A 17741-nucleotide genomic window follows, 5' to 3' on the forward strand; every position below is an offset into this window, starting at 1 on the left:
AAGTTTGAAAATAAAACAACAGAAAATACGTATCAGGTAATGCTATTAAAAAAGGAAGCAGATATAGTAATGTCGGTATCAGACAAAACATAATTGAAGGAAACAAGAATTAGGGCAAAACAAATGCATCCTGCTTATAAAATAAATACGATGTTTTCTTAATTCTAAGATGTACTTGTTCATATTTTAACGTCGGTGAAATCAGAATGTATTTTATAATTCAAGGTGTCTTAGATTTGATGGAACACAGTAATCCACCAGGAAAGTAAGTTATGATTCCTAATGCACTGACAACACAACTTCTGAATATATAAAGCAGTAAAAGAAACACAAGAATTGAACAAATCTACATTCACACCTTTCTTGGAAATGTTTACCTAGAAATTGGCAGATTAAGTAGACGAAAATTAGATAAGGCTCTAAAGGATTTTATGAACACAGTTAACAAGTCTGATCGAATGGATATTTACAAACAGTAATATCCAGCAAACATAACACATATAGAACTGTCACCAAAAACTGACCATAAATTATATCACAAAAAGCATCTCAAATCTCAATGAATTGAGAAATATGGTCATCTGCTGACAGGAAGAGAACTATAGGTTCGAAGAGTATAAAGGTGTAAAATAACTACTATACAAGGAAGGAAAAAAGAATAGACTAGAAAAACCTAATAGGATTTCTTAGCAGTCTGAGACCCAATTAAAGCCGGTGCTCATGAATATGGGTCTTCCCAGTTGTGAGAATAACATACCCCAAAATGAAGTAATTCAAAGCTATCCAAATACCTGGAATGTCCACCAACATCTCTGCTGAACAGCTAGGAGATTGGTTTAGAGGCACAACGCGATGTGAACGTACTCACAAAAGTAGTTTGCCAAGGCTATACATTCTGAGTATTCAAACAATTTCAAAGCAAGGGGATAAGAGTTGCATGTGAGCGATCCTGCAGACTTTACAGCTCCTCTGAGGAACTCAGTCTCAAAAGTAGAGAAGAACTAATCTGATAACAGAGGAATGCATTCTATTGGAGAGTTTTAGTAAGTGTGTGTTCTGATAAGCAGCCCTTGCAGTGAACTGGTGGTTTAAACACAAATGACTTACATAAACAATTGAAGGAAGTTATAAAATAAAATGAACACAAAATACCCCTCCCATTGTTGTGTGCAGGAGAGATGTTTCACTTTTAAGGAAGTCATCTGACATTTTCCTGACATCAAAAGTACTCATTAAAAAAGGTGTGCCAGATGTTAATGACGCACCTACCACAGCAGTATGCCCCCCCAAAAAGACAGTTTTCTCTTCTTTCATCCTAAATCAAAATGATGTCTCCTCAGTAAGATTCCAACAACCCAGAGGGGAGGAAAGACAAAATGTGTACAGGTATTTCTGTTCATTATCCATTTAGACCAATAAAAAAGGAAAACTGACTTTGTTCCAATGTGCTTAATGACTTACATTAACTCTAATCATAACCAATTTTCCAAAACATAGTCATAAGAAAACTGCATTAGCATTTTTTTGAGAAACTATCTTTTTATTTTTATTATTTTTTAAAGCATTTAAAAAAATTTTCTTCTATTTAGTTTCAAGTATACAGCACATTGGTTAGAAATGTATAGTTTATGAAACAATCCCCCTGATTACCTTTCTTCTGGCTAACTGCATTCCCTATGCCATGCTCCCCATCCCTGTGACCATTTATCAACTACTAATTTGTACTTCTTTAACCCTTCACTGTGCATTAACGTTTTTTAAGATTCTGATTCATTAGTCCAAATTCTACAGTTTTTATTTCCTTAGATTGTGTAAAAAGAGTTCAAATAATACCTAATTCAGATCTTTAACAAAATTATTTTATGAGAAACCACAACTATTCAAATTTGTAAAGGAGTGTAAACTGAAGAGGATCTTTAAAAATTATGCGACAATCATCACTAAACTGGAATCCAGCTACAAAGTCTCTCACGTTCTTTTTATCATTTGCCTGCAATGCTCAGGTAGACACTGTTTAAGAGGAAACTCAGAGAGTAATTCTGATAGTAAACAAAAGTTGCTGTTACCAATATTCATATAGCTAAAATATTAGAATACATAGTTATAAAGCAGTAGTAGCACTTAAAATGCTAATACTGTAAAACAACATCTCTCAAAATGCACACAGTATAATCAAAATTATACTATACTTTTTATTTCTGACTGCTTAAGCATACATCACTAGGGATATATTCTCGGCGTCAAAAACACTATAACCTAAAATGAAAAACACACTGATCCAACATTGAAATTATATGAAATCAAGTCTATAAGCAGCCAGATTGTCAGAGATGTCTTTCAGACCCAAATGAAATTCTGCCAACTATGACATTATTGTATAATTTAGCATCTTTTAAATATAGCTACCAATTAAAAGATTAAGACATACTATCTTCCTTCTGGTGTTTTAGCACTGTATAACAGATTCTTTTCTATAACAAAATAATGGCATCAAATTCAAATTCGAGCTTGCTCTCCGTTTTGTGTCCTGAAATGTCATATGCAGAACTTTTATTTAACTGTTAAACTTCAAAAATTATAATTGAGGCATTAAGTTATTATCTGGATCACAAATTACTGTGTTAAGATTCATGACTTTTGGCAAAGATGAAACATTAAACATTAAACAAATAATCATATTTTCATTATAATTCTACCTTTCCAAAGATATTTAAAATCAGAATGGTCATTATAGCCCAACTCAACAGTAATAGGGACTAAACTTTCTTAATCTAAGTAGACTTAGACCACAACCTTAGATTTATACAATCTTTCTACTTATAATTAATATAAAACTTCAGTCTTTTCCTCTCCCTTATCTTAAATATTCCCAGAAAAATCACAAATCTTGTCCTATTGTCCTTTGTAGGAACATCTGACATTTAATAAATATTTACCATGTATGAGACATTGAAGGATAAGTTTCTCTTTCTACTGTCACCACCTAGTTAACGGTCATTTGGCACAAAATTCTTAATCAGTATCACAGATTCCAAATCGTCCTCTCAACCCACTCAACACAGCTCCAATACACTAATCCTCTTAATGTGCTACTTGTTTCTTCATGTACCTGAAAATTCCTAGGGTCTTCCAGCTACTCAACAAATCCCAAACTTATGAGTAGGTATTAGATAATCTGGTCTATACATACTTTCTAGGATATATATTCTCGTATTCCCACTTTTCTGAACACTGGTAAATTGAGCTGCTCACTATTCTCCAAGTGCACTTTGAGCCTTCTTACTGATACAGCTGAAATGTCATCATTTTTTCATCTTTGTGTAACCTAATCAATAATCTATAAACTCACTCATCTTTCTAGGCTCAGCTAAAATGCCACATTTGAGACATCTTTCTTCTCTGTCAAATCTAGCAGAAATCATTTCTTCCTATTCAGAATTAAAGTAACACTCTGGCATTTAGCACAGCTTGCATGGTAATTCTTTAGATTCATAATTCAAAACCTCTATCCCAGTACTATTTAGAACTTTTCGGATTCAATAACTTAGTAATACTTGGGGTGACAGTGGAATATACTGTCCATACCCAGTACCTTTGAGAGTACAAGAGAGCACTTTTCCAATTATGCTGGGACAATAGACTTATAAATCAGGACTGTCTCAGCATACCAGATGCATGACCATCCTCACTAAATGATACACTTGACCAACCTTGTAAGTGCAGCCACAGTAGACTTAAAAGATTGAACTTGAAATTAAGAGAATGTAAATTACCTTTGTCTTGAAACATTAAACTTGCTGAAGTAGTACAGTAAATTCTGAAACTGAAAATTTAGGTACCAGTCATGACAACGTTGCTAATTAGCCTGTAATATAAGGCACTTAACTGAGTCTCCAGCTCAGCTATACTAGATGTTCAGATCTCTAAGGTTCATTCTAACTGGACTCTGATTTTACATTCTCTCTCCTGATGGCCTACACAGTAAGGTCTCTACCAGGTAACCATGAATCTCTATTTACAAACTATGTATACTCAATAAGATAATTGTTGGTTTAAGAAAACAAAGCTGTTTTTAGTATTTTAATAAATCATACCTAACCGCCTTCATTTATATGACATGATTTGCCTTCCAGGAAAAAAAATGCTTAAATAGCTGACATTTGAAGATAGTTGCCTAATACTCTTCACAACCATTTTTTTTCTCCCATAGCACTTCGTTTCAAAAAATAAAAACTCAAAAAGTATTAAACTACACTGAACAAAATAAAAATCACTATGTATAAACCTGATTGCAATATTTCAGTTGAATTTCAATTGAGTTTTTACCCTTTCAAAAATTTGTATGTTTGTCCTCTTCCAATCTTCAAGTTTTTCAATCCCACTCCTCAGACATAAACACAATTAACAAATGTTGTATAGGTTTATAAAGCTTTCTTACACATATAAGCATATAGACATCTATATCCTTCTCACCTCTTCAATAAATGAAAGCAGACTACACATATTTTCTGCAACTTGCTTTATTAATAACTTGGATATTTTTCCATATCTACCTAATTTACCTTCCATAAACCTAGCTTATTTTTTTTAACAGCTAACTAGTATTCCATTGTATTCATGTATTTAATCAGCCCCTTAGTGGTTGTACTGACTGCATTGTTAGCAGATTTATGTTAGCCTAATACAAATATCTGTAAATATTTGTAACCTGCAAGATAAATTATTATAAATACGGTTATTTAATAAGGGAGTATATGAATTCTAATTTATTAAATTGCATTTCAAAGATTTTATACTGCTGTCAAGAACACAAACATACATACTCTATCTAGTCTGATGAGAACAGGGCAATTAAAGAAAAAAGTAAACCCAGTAAGTATAGACATGTTTATGAAATACTGTTTAGTAAAGTCACAGAAAAATATGATTTCATTTCTATGAATAAAATGTGTATATATAAATGTGTATATGTATGTATGAGCATAAAACACGGAGGCTTATCTAATCTCAACTTATACATTTCATCAGAAAGGCCCTCTCTGTCCATCCTATTTCAAGTAACTCCCAATATACTCAATTATTCTTTGTCATTCTTTTTATTTCCTTTTAGTAGACCTAAGAACTATAATTATTTTATTTATTTACTTGCTTAATGCCTGTCTCTGCTAATAGCACATAAGGACTGTGAGGGCAGAAAATCATGTCTGTTTATTAGTTATTTCATCCCATCACTTAGTACAATGAATATAGAATTTTATATAGCATATAGAATTTTGTTCAAATATTTATTGACTGAATAAACACAGAGGCAATGTTCATTAACAAAGGCTACCCCTAGAAAGTTAGATTAGGGGAATGGTTACAAGGTACATTTACATTTATTTGTCAGTTACGCATTCTTATTTCTAACAATGAGTATGTGCTATGTTTATTTAAAACTATTTTAGTGCGAGTTTAGTTTTAACCAGACCATTCTGGATGTCTTGCAGTCTGGTCACATAAGATTTTTTTCTTGCTTTGCATATTTAAATGATCTAACAAATTTTAAATGAATTTTTGTTGTCTGCTTAAAAAAATCCTCAAACTTTGCTTCATTAACCTTTTATTTTCATTTTAATTTAGTTTAATGCTGACTACTGAATTGCCATTCAGTAGCTTTGCCTTTGTATATTTGTTCAAATTACTATTTCCTTAAAGTTACAGAATACTCACAACTTTAAAAAGCCTTAACATATATATTTTATTTGCCCCTCAGAGGTGTGTTGTGCAGAGATTACTGTTTATACTTATCACAGATAAGGAAACGGATGCTCAAAGAGCTTAACTACCTCATCTATACTGTGGGTAGAACACAATATTTCAGATTTTTAATACAGGGTTTATTCCATTATATACATTGTGGCAGGAAACATAAACTAACTGGCAATGTCTCAATCTTCCAGCAAATAATACATTTATTTATTTCAATACTTAAAAAAGCTCTGAAATGTATCTAACATTCAATGCATACATTTCTAAAATAACTGCATTTAATAGAGTATCTCAATACTAAGGGACCTAAGAGATCATTTAATTCCTTCACTTGATAGAAAACAAAAATCACAGCATTTTGTTACTTGATCCAGTCACTCAGCAAGTTAATGGCAGTCAAAAACTAGAACCCAGGCATTGACATTAGCACTTTCTACACCAGAAAATTCCTAGACATGGAATTCATGATTAAGGACCCAAATTTCATCACAATTGTTTTGAGTTAAAACTTTAATTCTTAAAGTTATAATTACTACTACAAAAAAAGGCAAAATAAATTATGAGAATTTACCCTTTGATTAAAATCAACACCAACTATCAAACATCCCAGTTTCAGATTTAAAATATTCCACTAATGACTAATAATTTCCTGCTACCTAGCCAACTTTTAATCATGCCAGGCCATTAGTCACTTATTCCATAACTTCTATTATTCAATATTTACTTCGGATACTACATGGAATTTTTTTACTAATGTTTGTCAAAAAAAAAAAAAAATGAAGCTCAATATGTATCCTTATCTACCACAGCCATAATATCCTAGAAGTCATTTAATGAGTTGGTAAAGTATGAATTTCCTTTACTAAAAACAAGTTCATATTACTCTTTTCACCAACCCATCTTCCCTTACTAGAACTAAAAAACTGCCAATTATCAGACTTGATATGAATGATGTACAGAGAAAAATCATATTTCTGTGTTTTTACATTTCAGTCTTACATAATTTTAGAATCTATTTTTAAATTCAAACTGATAAAGCTAATAAAAAGTGAATGAACAAAAATACCTTTTACCTTAATTAGTAATACTCCTCTAATATGCTTACAATAATATGCTAATACTTTTAAAAAAATCATTCAATAGACAATGATAAGACATAGAAAGTATTTTAGCATAAAATGACAAGTAATATTAACATTTGCATTCTAATGTTTTTATTAAGAAAGTTATGTTTGAAGGGATGGCTCCATAGTGTAGTGGTTAATACGTCTGCTTTACACACAGAAGATCCTGGTGGAGCCATGGACCATACACTGGGGGGTGCCAAGCCGGGTCGGGCGCGGGGTGAGTGGCAGGCCCCAGGTGCGTACCATGAGTGTGTGGGAGGGCATGGCCCGCATTCAGAGATCCAGTTCTTAAAAAAAAGGGAGACGGCAACATCCGTAGGTCAGGGGTTGGGGTTGGGGGGAATAAAAATAAAAAAATTAAAAATTTTTTTAAAGTATGTTTGACATGGAAGAGAAATAGAGTAGATGGGTGGCTGTCAAGGACTGAAGAGTTGGGGAAAGGGCAGATGTTGGTCAAAGGGCACAAACTTCTAGTTATAAGAGGAATAAGTTCCCCCTGGGAATCTATATAAAGCATGGTGACTACAGTTAACAGTTCTGTACTGTATAATTGAAAGTTACTGTAAGAGTTCTATAGAATTTTAATGGTTTTACCATAACAATAAAACAGTAATTATGTGTAAAGGATGTGCTAACTAACCTTATTGTGGTAAACATTTCTCAATATATATATATGTGTATCAAATCATCACATTGTTACCTTCAACTTACACAACATTAAATATCAATTACATCTCAATAAAGCTGGGGGAAAAAAGAATGTTTCGAATATACTTATTCTCGAATTCTACTTCCCAATTTGATTAGAAATACTGTTTCCTAGCATTGCAGAATTGTTTTATATATTTTAACTATAATAATACAATTTTATTTAATGTTTTAAGGTGATAATTAGCTAAAAAACTATGATGTTCACTTTGTGTACTTCAAAGTATCTTGTTGCAGCCAAGCACTTAGCCAGCAGGCTGATGGCTAGTATATATAGTCAAAGACTTGTGGTAGGAATCAGAAAATTCTCTCTACAAAAATGAGACTTGCGTTAAAGATGCTTGAATACTTTCAACATTATTTTTAAACAAGGTACATGAAGATAAGCACCATCACAATAGATCTTTCCACTTTCAGTAATGTACTGCATGGTGTTTCTAAAGCTTAAATGTCTCTCAGATGTCATCATAAAGATGTGCTAGCAGATTCTCTGTAGTTTGCAATTCTCCCACTATACAGTTCCTTCTTGAAGTCAGTCACCAATGCACATCTATTTACAAACTAAGTATGCCTTTCTTCTCTTATCCTTCTATTCTTCACTCTCCTGACTCTCTTCTGCCCTTTTCCACCAACTCTCATTTTGTCATTTAAACAGTTTTAAATGAAACTGACTTCTATTAATCACAAATAACTCAGAATCAGAAACGATCAGGGCTGAAGGATATGCATCATGTAATTCAGCATTTGGCAAACTTTTACTGTAAAGGGCCAGAGAGTAAATACTTTAGGCTCTGAGGGTCATATCATCTCTGTCTAAACTACTCTTCTCTGCCATTATAGCGTGAAAACAACTACGGACAGAACACAAGCAATCTATAAATTAATGTGTGTGGCTGGCTGTGTTCCAATAAAATTTTATCTACAAAAGCAGGAGGTTGGTTGGATTTTGCCTGTGGGCCACGGTTTTTTTTTTTGCCCATCCCCATCCTCCTTTGAATATTCCCTACCCCAATGTGTCCCAAAATGCATACTTTAAGATATTAGTGGGCCTACTTAAAGAAGAGCTCTCAAACAAATTTGAGAAATGCTATATATACACATTCTATTTTACTGTTAGAGATTCACAGCACTAATGAACGCAAAGGGAATGAGGCTCAAAGTAGACTAGTTTCCATCCTTCCTCCTTCAGCCTTGTCCTTGCCCTACACAATCAAGAGATATCAGTGAAATCTACCAGAATTTGCTGTATTTACCTCCTGCAACCTGACCTAACTCTCTTGTGAAGGGAATGGCTTGTAATGCTTAAATTCTATATATGAACTTTCTGGCAGAAAATCCTCAAAATTAGGTGTTTGTGTCTTTTCTAAATTTCAGTACTGATTGAAATATGGCTTTAGTATTAAGAAAAAACTTTATGAATTAGAAAGGTAATACAGTTATTTTAGAAAATTGAGAAAATGGTTACCCAAAGTTACCACTGTTAACATTTTGCTATGAGAATGCCTAAATACATGTGTACAATTTTTAAAACTAAATTCAGAGTATTTGGTATATACAATTTTGTAGTTTACTTTTAAACTTGACATTATATCCTGAGATTTTCCTGATAACATTAAAGTGTTCAAAAACATGGTTTTTAATGGCCAAATAACTTTTCCATCACAATATTGTATTATAATTAACTACTTCCTCTATTTTGGGACATATAAGTCATTTCTTATTCTTTTTCTCCTTATCCTTATCTTTTTGTTTTTTAATTACTAATGCTGATATTAACAGTCTTTGTCTAAATCTGATTCCTTTGTTAGGAAAGAATTCTAAAAGAAGAATGGGTCGAGTCAGTGATTTTTACGATATAACTGTCAGAACGAGTTTAGTAAATGATGTAACAATTTACATTTTCACTAAGAGTGAAAGACACAAACCTAATTACACTCTAACCAGCCATTATAAAGCAATACTCGTTAAAAGATATAAATTCTTTATTATTAGGCGAAAATGATGTCACTGATTTGATTTTATATCATTGTGAGGTAGAATATTTGCCATGTTCAGAAATACCCTACCTTTTCTCTCTTGTGAATGTATGTTTATGGTACTTATTTTATCATATTCATTGGTGTATATTCTTTTATATTCAGAATATAATTTCTGTAATTCTTGAGATATTCTTCCCTAGCTTGTCTTTTCTTTAAAGCTATTTCTCATACTTTATATACAGAAGATTTAAATTTGTATACCCTACAATACCAAAATTTTCATCTGTATTATTTTATGTGAAAAAGCAAATGGCAACACTCTTCTATCATCTTTCGATCTCTTTATGAATAAAGTTAAAATTTTAACTCTATATTTTATTTTGATGTAAGTACATAGTTTAATACTTCCTAAATCACAAACTGTTTATGTACCATGTAATGTATACTTTCAATTCATAATGATTTCTGATTTCACTTTTTCATACATTCAAAAACTGTAAAGTGCTATTTTTCCTATATAAGCTTTTTTTCCCCAGCTTCTTTTAGGCCATCATATTTTTTAAAGGTGCACAGAACTGAGATTTAAAAAGATTTTTAAAAATCAGTAGAATAGAACATGTCCCATTAGAAATAATTTAAATAACTGGAATTGTTAAGAAAAAAACAGTAAGGGAATAAAGGCTATCTTTAAGTAGATAAAATAAGGCATGAAGTATAAGTCCACAGAAAATAACAGTGGTGTAAGGCAGAAACAAGAAAGAATTTCTTGACCATTAAGAAAAAAACACATGACAAAAAATTTATCAAATGATTACAGTGATATCTATGGAGATCCTCAAGAGGTTATTCAGGGATTACCTTTAGATGAATTAAGGCAGAAATATAAGACTAGATAATATATGATCCCTTATAACTCCATTTACTAAAGAGTTTTAGTTTTCAGTAGTGTAGAAGACTACCACATGACACTGAGAACATAATATTCCCTATGCACAATAAAATAAAACAATACTTAGCTGCCTTAATTTATAGTGAGAGGAGAGTTGGTTAAAAATTTTGAAATCTAACAAAACTAAAACTTATTTTCTTCCTCAACCTCTTTCCTGGCCTTTTTATATAAACTGCCCTCTGATTCTAAAAATTTTTTATCTGGTTTTCTATTATAACCCAAACTCAACACGTCTTAGGCTGAAGCTTTACCTCCCTAAACAAACCAACTCTATTATCTTCCTTTTCCAATTTACTGGCATAAAATTGTTCTAATATTCTCTTATATCCTCTTAAAGCATATAAGATTTGTAATGATGTCCTCCTTTTCATTCTTGAAATTGGTAATTTGTGTTTTTCTCTGTGTCTGAGTAAATGTATCTCAATTTAATCGATCTGTTCTAAGAACCTGCTCTTGCTTTAATTTACTTTGTTTTTCATTTTATTTATTTCTGCTCTTTATCATTTCCTTCTTCTGAATGATTCAGATTTAATTTTCTCCTTTTAATCTAGTTTTGTAAAGCTTCCTTCAAAACACTATCTGTACTCTACAAATTTTGATGAGTTGTATTTTCATTCAGTTCAAAATGATTTCTAATTTCTTGTGTGACTTTTCTTTGACACATGGACCATTTAGAAGGGTGTTTAATTACCAAATATTTGAGGACTTTCCATGTATCTATTATTGATTTCTAATTTAATGCCATTAATGTCAAAGAATATATTTTGGATTTTAAATCCTTTTAAATGTACTGACTTGTTCTACAGCCTTGAATCATTTACATTAAATGTGATTATTGATGTGGCTTGATTTATATCTGCCATCTTGCTAGCTGATTTTTATTTGTTCCATTCATTCTTTGTCCCTTTTTTTCTCCTTCCTTCTTTTAGATGGAGTAGTTTTTAAATGGTATTTCCATTATTCATATCTTATGACATTAGTCATATCTCTTTTTCTACTTTTTAGTGATTCTCCTAAGGTTTATAATATGCATCTTTAATATATCATGGTCTACTTTAAATAATATTACATGACTTGACATACAAGAATCTTACAAGTTTATTTTCAATTCTATTGAACTTTACTGTTTTTATCATATTTTAATGTTTCATATTATAAATGATTTTTCCTTTAGACTAGAGGTCAGTGAACTAGTACCTGCCATCTGAAACAGCCAAGGTTGTTTGACTTATATGGCTAATTTGATGACACATACAAGGGCAGAACAGAGTACTTGTGACAGACTATCGGGCCCAAAAAGCCCAAAATAGTTAGTCTAGCCCTTTACAGAAAGCTTGTGGGCCCCTGTTCAGAAAGTCAATTATCTCTTAAAATGATTAAAATAAGAAAAAAATAATTTTATGTTTACTTTTTGGTTTTTAAACCACTCTAACCTGCTCTGTTTCTTTATGACCCACAAGTTTCTGTCAGGTATCACATTACTTCTGCCTGAAAAACTTCCTTTAACATTTCTTGTAACAAAGGTCTGCTGACAATGAATTTTCTCAACTTTTGTTCTGAAAGGTCTTTATTTCACTTTCATTTTTGAAAGACATTTTTGCTGACTATAAAATTTGGGTTGACTTTTTTCTTCCTTTTAGGACTTTAAAAGTATTGCGCCATTGCCTTCTGGCTTGCACCATCTTTGGCAAAAAGTCTGCAATAACTTTTATTCCTCTTTAAGTATCTTTTTAAAAATCTGGGATGTCTTTAAGATTTTCTCATTATTTTTGGTTTTCAGTAGTTTAACCATGATATATATAGGTGTTTTTTTACTACTACTATTACCACCACCACTACTGTTGTTGTTTATAGCTTACTCAGGGCTATCGAAGCTGCTTCTTGGATGTGTGATATAATCTCATTCATTTATTGAAAATTTTTGGCTATTCTCAATTCAAATACTTGTTTTATTCTGTTCTTGTTCTCTTTTCCTTGTGAAACTCCAGTTTACTTACATCACCTGATATGGTCCCATCTGAGATGCTCTGGTTCGTCCTCATCTTCTCTTTCAGTTTAAATAATTTATATTGAACTATCTTCAAGTTGATTGACTATTTCCTCAGCTGTGTTCGGTATACTGATCAGCCTGAAAAAATGCTTCATCTGTGATATCATGATTTTTATTTTTTATTTTCCTTCCTCTGGTTGTGGAACCCTTTCATCCTCTGGACAAATGCAAGTATTTTCAATCTCTTTTTGGTTTCCATCTTTCTGATGAAATTCCTCATTCATCTGTTCAAGTTATCTACCCTTTCCACTAAATCCTTTAACACAGTCTCTGTGTGATAGTTCCAATATCTGTGTCTCCTGGAGTGGTTCTATTATTTCATTTCTCAACAATGGGGTGGTTTTCCTTTGCTTTTTCAGCTTACATCCAACAGTTTTTGATTGAATGCTGAGCAGAACAGTGTACAGGACAGAAGAAACTGAGATATTTATTATTCACACATGGAAACTGGCATACCTATTCTTCTGTCAAGTACATGCAATTTAGTCAATTTAGGCATGAATTGAACTCGGTATCGATTTTATTGTTGTTACAGTTACCTACAGCACACCACAGGTTTCAAATTCTTCTACTGGTAGACTACCACTGTCTTGTGCTTAAAGTGAGAGATGAGGAGCTAGAGATTTTTTTCTCAATTGTTTTCTTTTCAGTTTCAGTTTTCGACCATTCCTGCACACCTCTTCCACAGAGGGATGACTCTCCATGTTCCTGACCTTCCAGCAGTAGAAAGCTTTTGTTTGTCACGTAGCAGTAGTTCATGGTTGAGGCAGTTGGGATTTTTCAGTTGTCCTGGTCCAGCATCAGTGGCTCTCCTTCCTATGGTAGCCAAAATGTGCTTTGTATTGGCATTGGTCTTAAGTGATACTTTCAATTCTTCCTCCAATAGTAAAAGATCTCTCTCTAGGTACTGGTGTAGGATCCTGGGGTCCAAAACAGTTTTCTGCACCCCTCAACCTCTACCCAGCAGCAGTGGATCTTTGCCTGTGTCCTGGGGACCAGATGGTTTCTCCCCCAGAAAGTTTTGTTTTTAATCTCCCTCCACAAATGTATGAAACAAGGTTTTATGCCCATCCCCCATTGGTTTGAAGCTTAAAGGATTCTGAGTAAATGGGAGGGGCTTTTCACATATCTCCCAGCAGCCAAGATCACCTTCTTCACCTCTATGCAACTGAGATGACTTTTCTTGAGTCTCTGTCTTGCTCCAATTTGAATAATGAATATCCAGTGGAGCCCCAGGGAAATGTTTTGTAAGCAAGTGTGAGCCACCAGATATTCTAAACTAGTCCATACCTAGTCTTTAATAACAATCAGTAAAAATTTTAGGTGATTTCTTCTCATCCCCTTTTACAGCAGCCATCTTTCTCTTCTGTGCTGCCAAAGGTGAAATAATTCATGGCTCATTCTTTGGGGGAGTGGGGTTACCTGTCTTCCACTTCGATTCACCTCCTTTTTCTATTTTTGTAAAGGCATCACTATTCTTATAGTCAGCCAGATAAAACCTTGGAAGTACCTCTGACTTCTCTATAACAATGTTCAATAATCAGCTGATAAATTCTGGATTAGATAAATCACTAACATCTCTTTATTAGGATCCTTCTATTTCTATAGTATAAATGCTTATCTCACAACGGTCTCATAACAATACTCCTTCGACCAGCCTCTTACACTCTGTCATCTTCTAATTAAACCTGACTTTGTCATTAGGCTGCCTTACTACAGCACTGCTTTGATCGTTTATAATCGAGAACATGATCAATGTGATCCTATTCTGCTTTCAAAGGCCACCTTCTTAGAGGAACAGGTACGCTATTTCCATCTCACCCAGATCTTACTTTTAACATCTGGAAACCTATCGCTCAAGGTCTATTACAAAGAAGGCATTTTCAATTAAAAAAAAAAAATTCCTAATCATACAGAATTCCTCTCTTCTGAATTGTATACTGCTTTATTGTACTACAAAAATAACATTTATTATGGATTGGTATAATATACATCTCTTACATCCTTTACAATACTGTAAATTACAAAAAGGCAGAGATCAGAACTTATAAATTGTTGTTTTCTTTTAGCGTTCCCACATATTTATCTTGCAAATTAAAATACCTAAATTAATAACATGACACTTGGTTTCCTTCCTATAATCCATGCATCCTTAATGCACTGCTGACAAGGTCAATAAAAATTTTGCCAGCCCACAAAACAATGTCTACTTTTGAAACACTGTCTCAAGAAGGGAAAAACACCCACGCTACAACTATAGTTATTATGCCATCCAAGCATTTTCAGAAGATACAACGGAATTAATTTAGAGACCTCCTAGCATAGCCAACCACTTATATCAGTTAGAGCTAAATCTACAATGGTAATCCCAAACACAAATATACTGAAATCTCTTTATTTACCTCCATGTAAATAACCCCAAGAGAGCCACGAAGTTTACTAAGGAAAATCACTGCCACTAATAAAAAGAAATAAGCCAGTCTACCTCACTAATTCTGTTCATGCCTTATTTGGTAATCATATTCAGGCATTTTGCCAAGATGAGAAAGTGACATGCTTCTACTTAATCATTTCTGATGAATAGGAAAAGGTATAATCACAAACAGGAAGGAAAAAGAGCAGTTCTAATATGTTATGCCTTTTTATAAGAGTACTTTCAAATACATTTTTAAGAAACAGAATATAAAAATCTTATAGTGAAAGGCAGAGGAAATACCATCTTTGCCAATTAGCTTCCTTGGCCAGGCTACGTGACTGGGACCACACTGGAACCTGAACTTATTTGATTCAAACACCAGATTAGATGTCTACAGTGGCATATTTTTCATGCATATTTTTTTAATTGCACAAAATGAAAAAATGTTTTTATTGTTAAATTATACACCTAACAGGTATCTTTATCAATTTAACACAACTGCTATCCAACAATTCAACTCGTAGTAGCTTATATGAGAAAATCATATAAAGAAGTTCAGCATAGCACTGTTCATAATAGTAAAAAATATGTAGATGCAGATATATATTTACTGACAAGGAATATGTCTACAGCATGTTGTTGCAAGAAAATAGGTAATAAAACCACATACACATCTGTGACTACTCATCTGCAGTACTTCTATGTGGCAAGATATGGCGCATGTGCTAGTTATCAGTTTATTGCCTTTCAGCTCCAAATTTATACTTTATTGCTTGCTTTGCAAAAATGAAACCAGACCCTTTATATATTTTTTCCCCCAACACCTCAACCCTTAGGTGGTTTTTGTTGCAGTATGCCTTTAGTGAGACATCTCTTTGTGAACAGCTTTTCCCAAGCAGAATAGACATCAGGGTTTCAGCAAGTTTCAAGAGCACAGCAACTTCCCTATCATCCAGTAAACCATGGCTGTCTCCAATATGGTCTGCATCTCAGCTTAAAGGTTCCTCTTCCAGAACTTTCTCTCTCAGACCTAGGAGTTGTGGCTGCTCCTTCTATCTGCCATTCTTGTATCTGTTAGAGCTCCCTTTACTTCTTGTTAGCCAACCCCTTGTTACTCCAATCCCCTATTATAGATAATAATTTTTTATATTAAAGAACACTTAATTCTTTACATTTTGCTGAAAATACTGGGTAGTTTCCCCAGAAGTGAGCCTGACTGATACAGGGTGGGGTATTTCCCCCCCTTTTTATTTATTGATCTTGTCTTAATCTATAATAAGCATGTTTGTGTGTGTGTGATAATCAAAAAAGGTAAGTTAATTTTATTCTGGAAAAACTGAAGAAAAAGTCAATGCAAAATAAACATTATTTTAAATAAAATTTTTCTATTTTAACAAAAGTGTTTTTGTGATTAAAATGAATGAAATCTGAAGAATGTTCATTTATGTAAGACTATAATTGTTCAGTTTTTTTCTTAAAACCAGTTTCTAATATTATCCAGAATTGTGTTTCTAGGTCATTTTAAACAATAGAAATGATTTAGACTGCTATCACTTTCTCTTAGTTATGCTATATAGTGCCCCTTACAGATTATTAAATCAAGGTGTATGCTGGGGTGACAGGTACTGAGATAAATGCTAGCTTCTCATATACTCAGTCAGCCTCTTTCATCTGTTTCAGCTCCTCTTACCATGTTCAAGGATTATCAGTTGTGCTCCAGCTTGTGCATTTCCAACATCATTCTCAGCAATGCACTGATAGAACCCTTCATCTGATTTCACCAGACCCAGAACTTGAAGATTATGTTCCTTCTGAGGAAGAAAAACATAATTAAATGTTATGATTCAACTAAATGAACATTATTTCAAAATCTAAAGGATATACTCTTTCTGGGGAGGAAAATCAAGATACTGAAAATTATCAACCTATATACCTATTAACTCAGTTTTATTGCCAAGGTACTGACTTACCTGACTAGTACAGAAAACACCATCATTAGCAATTAACTTAATACTCATGGAAAGTCATACCCACAGTATTTGCAAACTTACACCTTTGCTTGGAAAACTATCTAGCATGCAATATACCATATTACCATAGTGAAAGTCTGAATTTATGAATTCAAGGTATTTTCTTAAGATTACCTCTGGTATCAACAGTTCTAACGGATTAGACTATGATAAGTTAAATATTAGTCGCATATACATGAGCTTTCCTTAAACTATAAAGTACTATATGAAATTCAGCTATTGTTATTAATATAGTATAATATGGTCTTAAGATTTTTTAAAACAGTATAAAAATGATGAGTAAAAATGCTAATTTAACCATAACACGTTTTTTAAGATAAAATATTTGTGAATTACTTTTTGTAACTTATGAGATCATGCATTTCAAAAATAGAAAGCATATTCCTACTAAAAATGAATTACTTATGAGATATTTGTATTGAGACAATGTCTTCAACAACGATAGTTACTTCTTGTTAGTTCTACGAATGTCATGTATTTTAAAGTATGTCATTAATTCTTGTTATTAAAACCTAGATAATTCTATTACTAGGATGTTAGATAATGATAATAATAGTAGACAATATTATTTACTATATATAAAATAAAAAGCAATAATAGCTGAATATTCTTAAATATAGTTAACGCTATTTACTTTTACATTTACTTTTTTAAAGACTCTTCATATCTATTGTCACAATAATTGTTCAACACTAGATCATATTTATTTTGAAGGGCCTGACATCAATATA

At 32.6% G+C, this 17741-nt stretch overlaps 1 protein-coding gene across 10 annotated transcripts in view; it reads right to left on the reverse strand.

Annotated features, from left to right (window-relative positions):
- Positions 1-17741, reverse strand: part of NEO1 (neogenin 1) — a 218253-nt gene that overhangs the window by 86095 nt on the left and 114417 nt on the right. For all 10 annotated transcript variants that reach the window (XM_036218360.1, XM_036218355.1, XM_036218358.1 and 7 more), the window contains exon 7: positions 16671-16791. In XM_036218360.1, the coding sequence (XP_036074253.1) occupies positions 16671-16791 (121 nt within the window). The remainder of the gene's footprint in view (positions 1-16670; positions 16792-17741) is intronic.

The sequence above is a fragment of the Rousettus aegyptiacus genome, unplaced genomic scaffold (assembly GCF_014176215.1).
Source record: "Rousettus aegyptiacus isolate mRouAeg1 unplaced genomic scaffold, mRouAeg1.p scaffold_m13_p_3, whole genome shotgun sequence".
NCBI classification, from domain to species: Eukaryota; Metazoa; Chordata; class Mammalia; order Chiroptera; family Pteropodidae; genus Rousettus; species Rousettus aegyptiacus.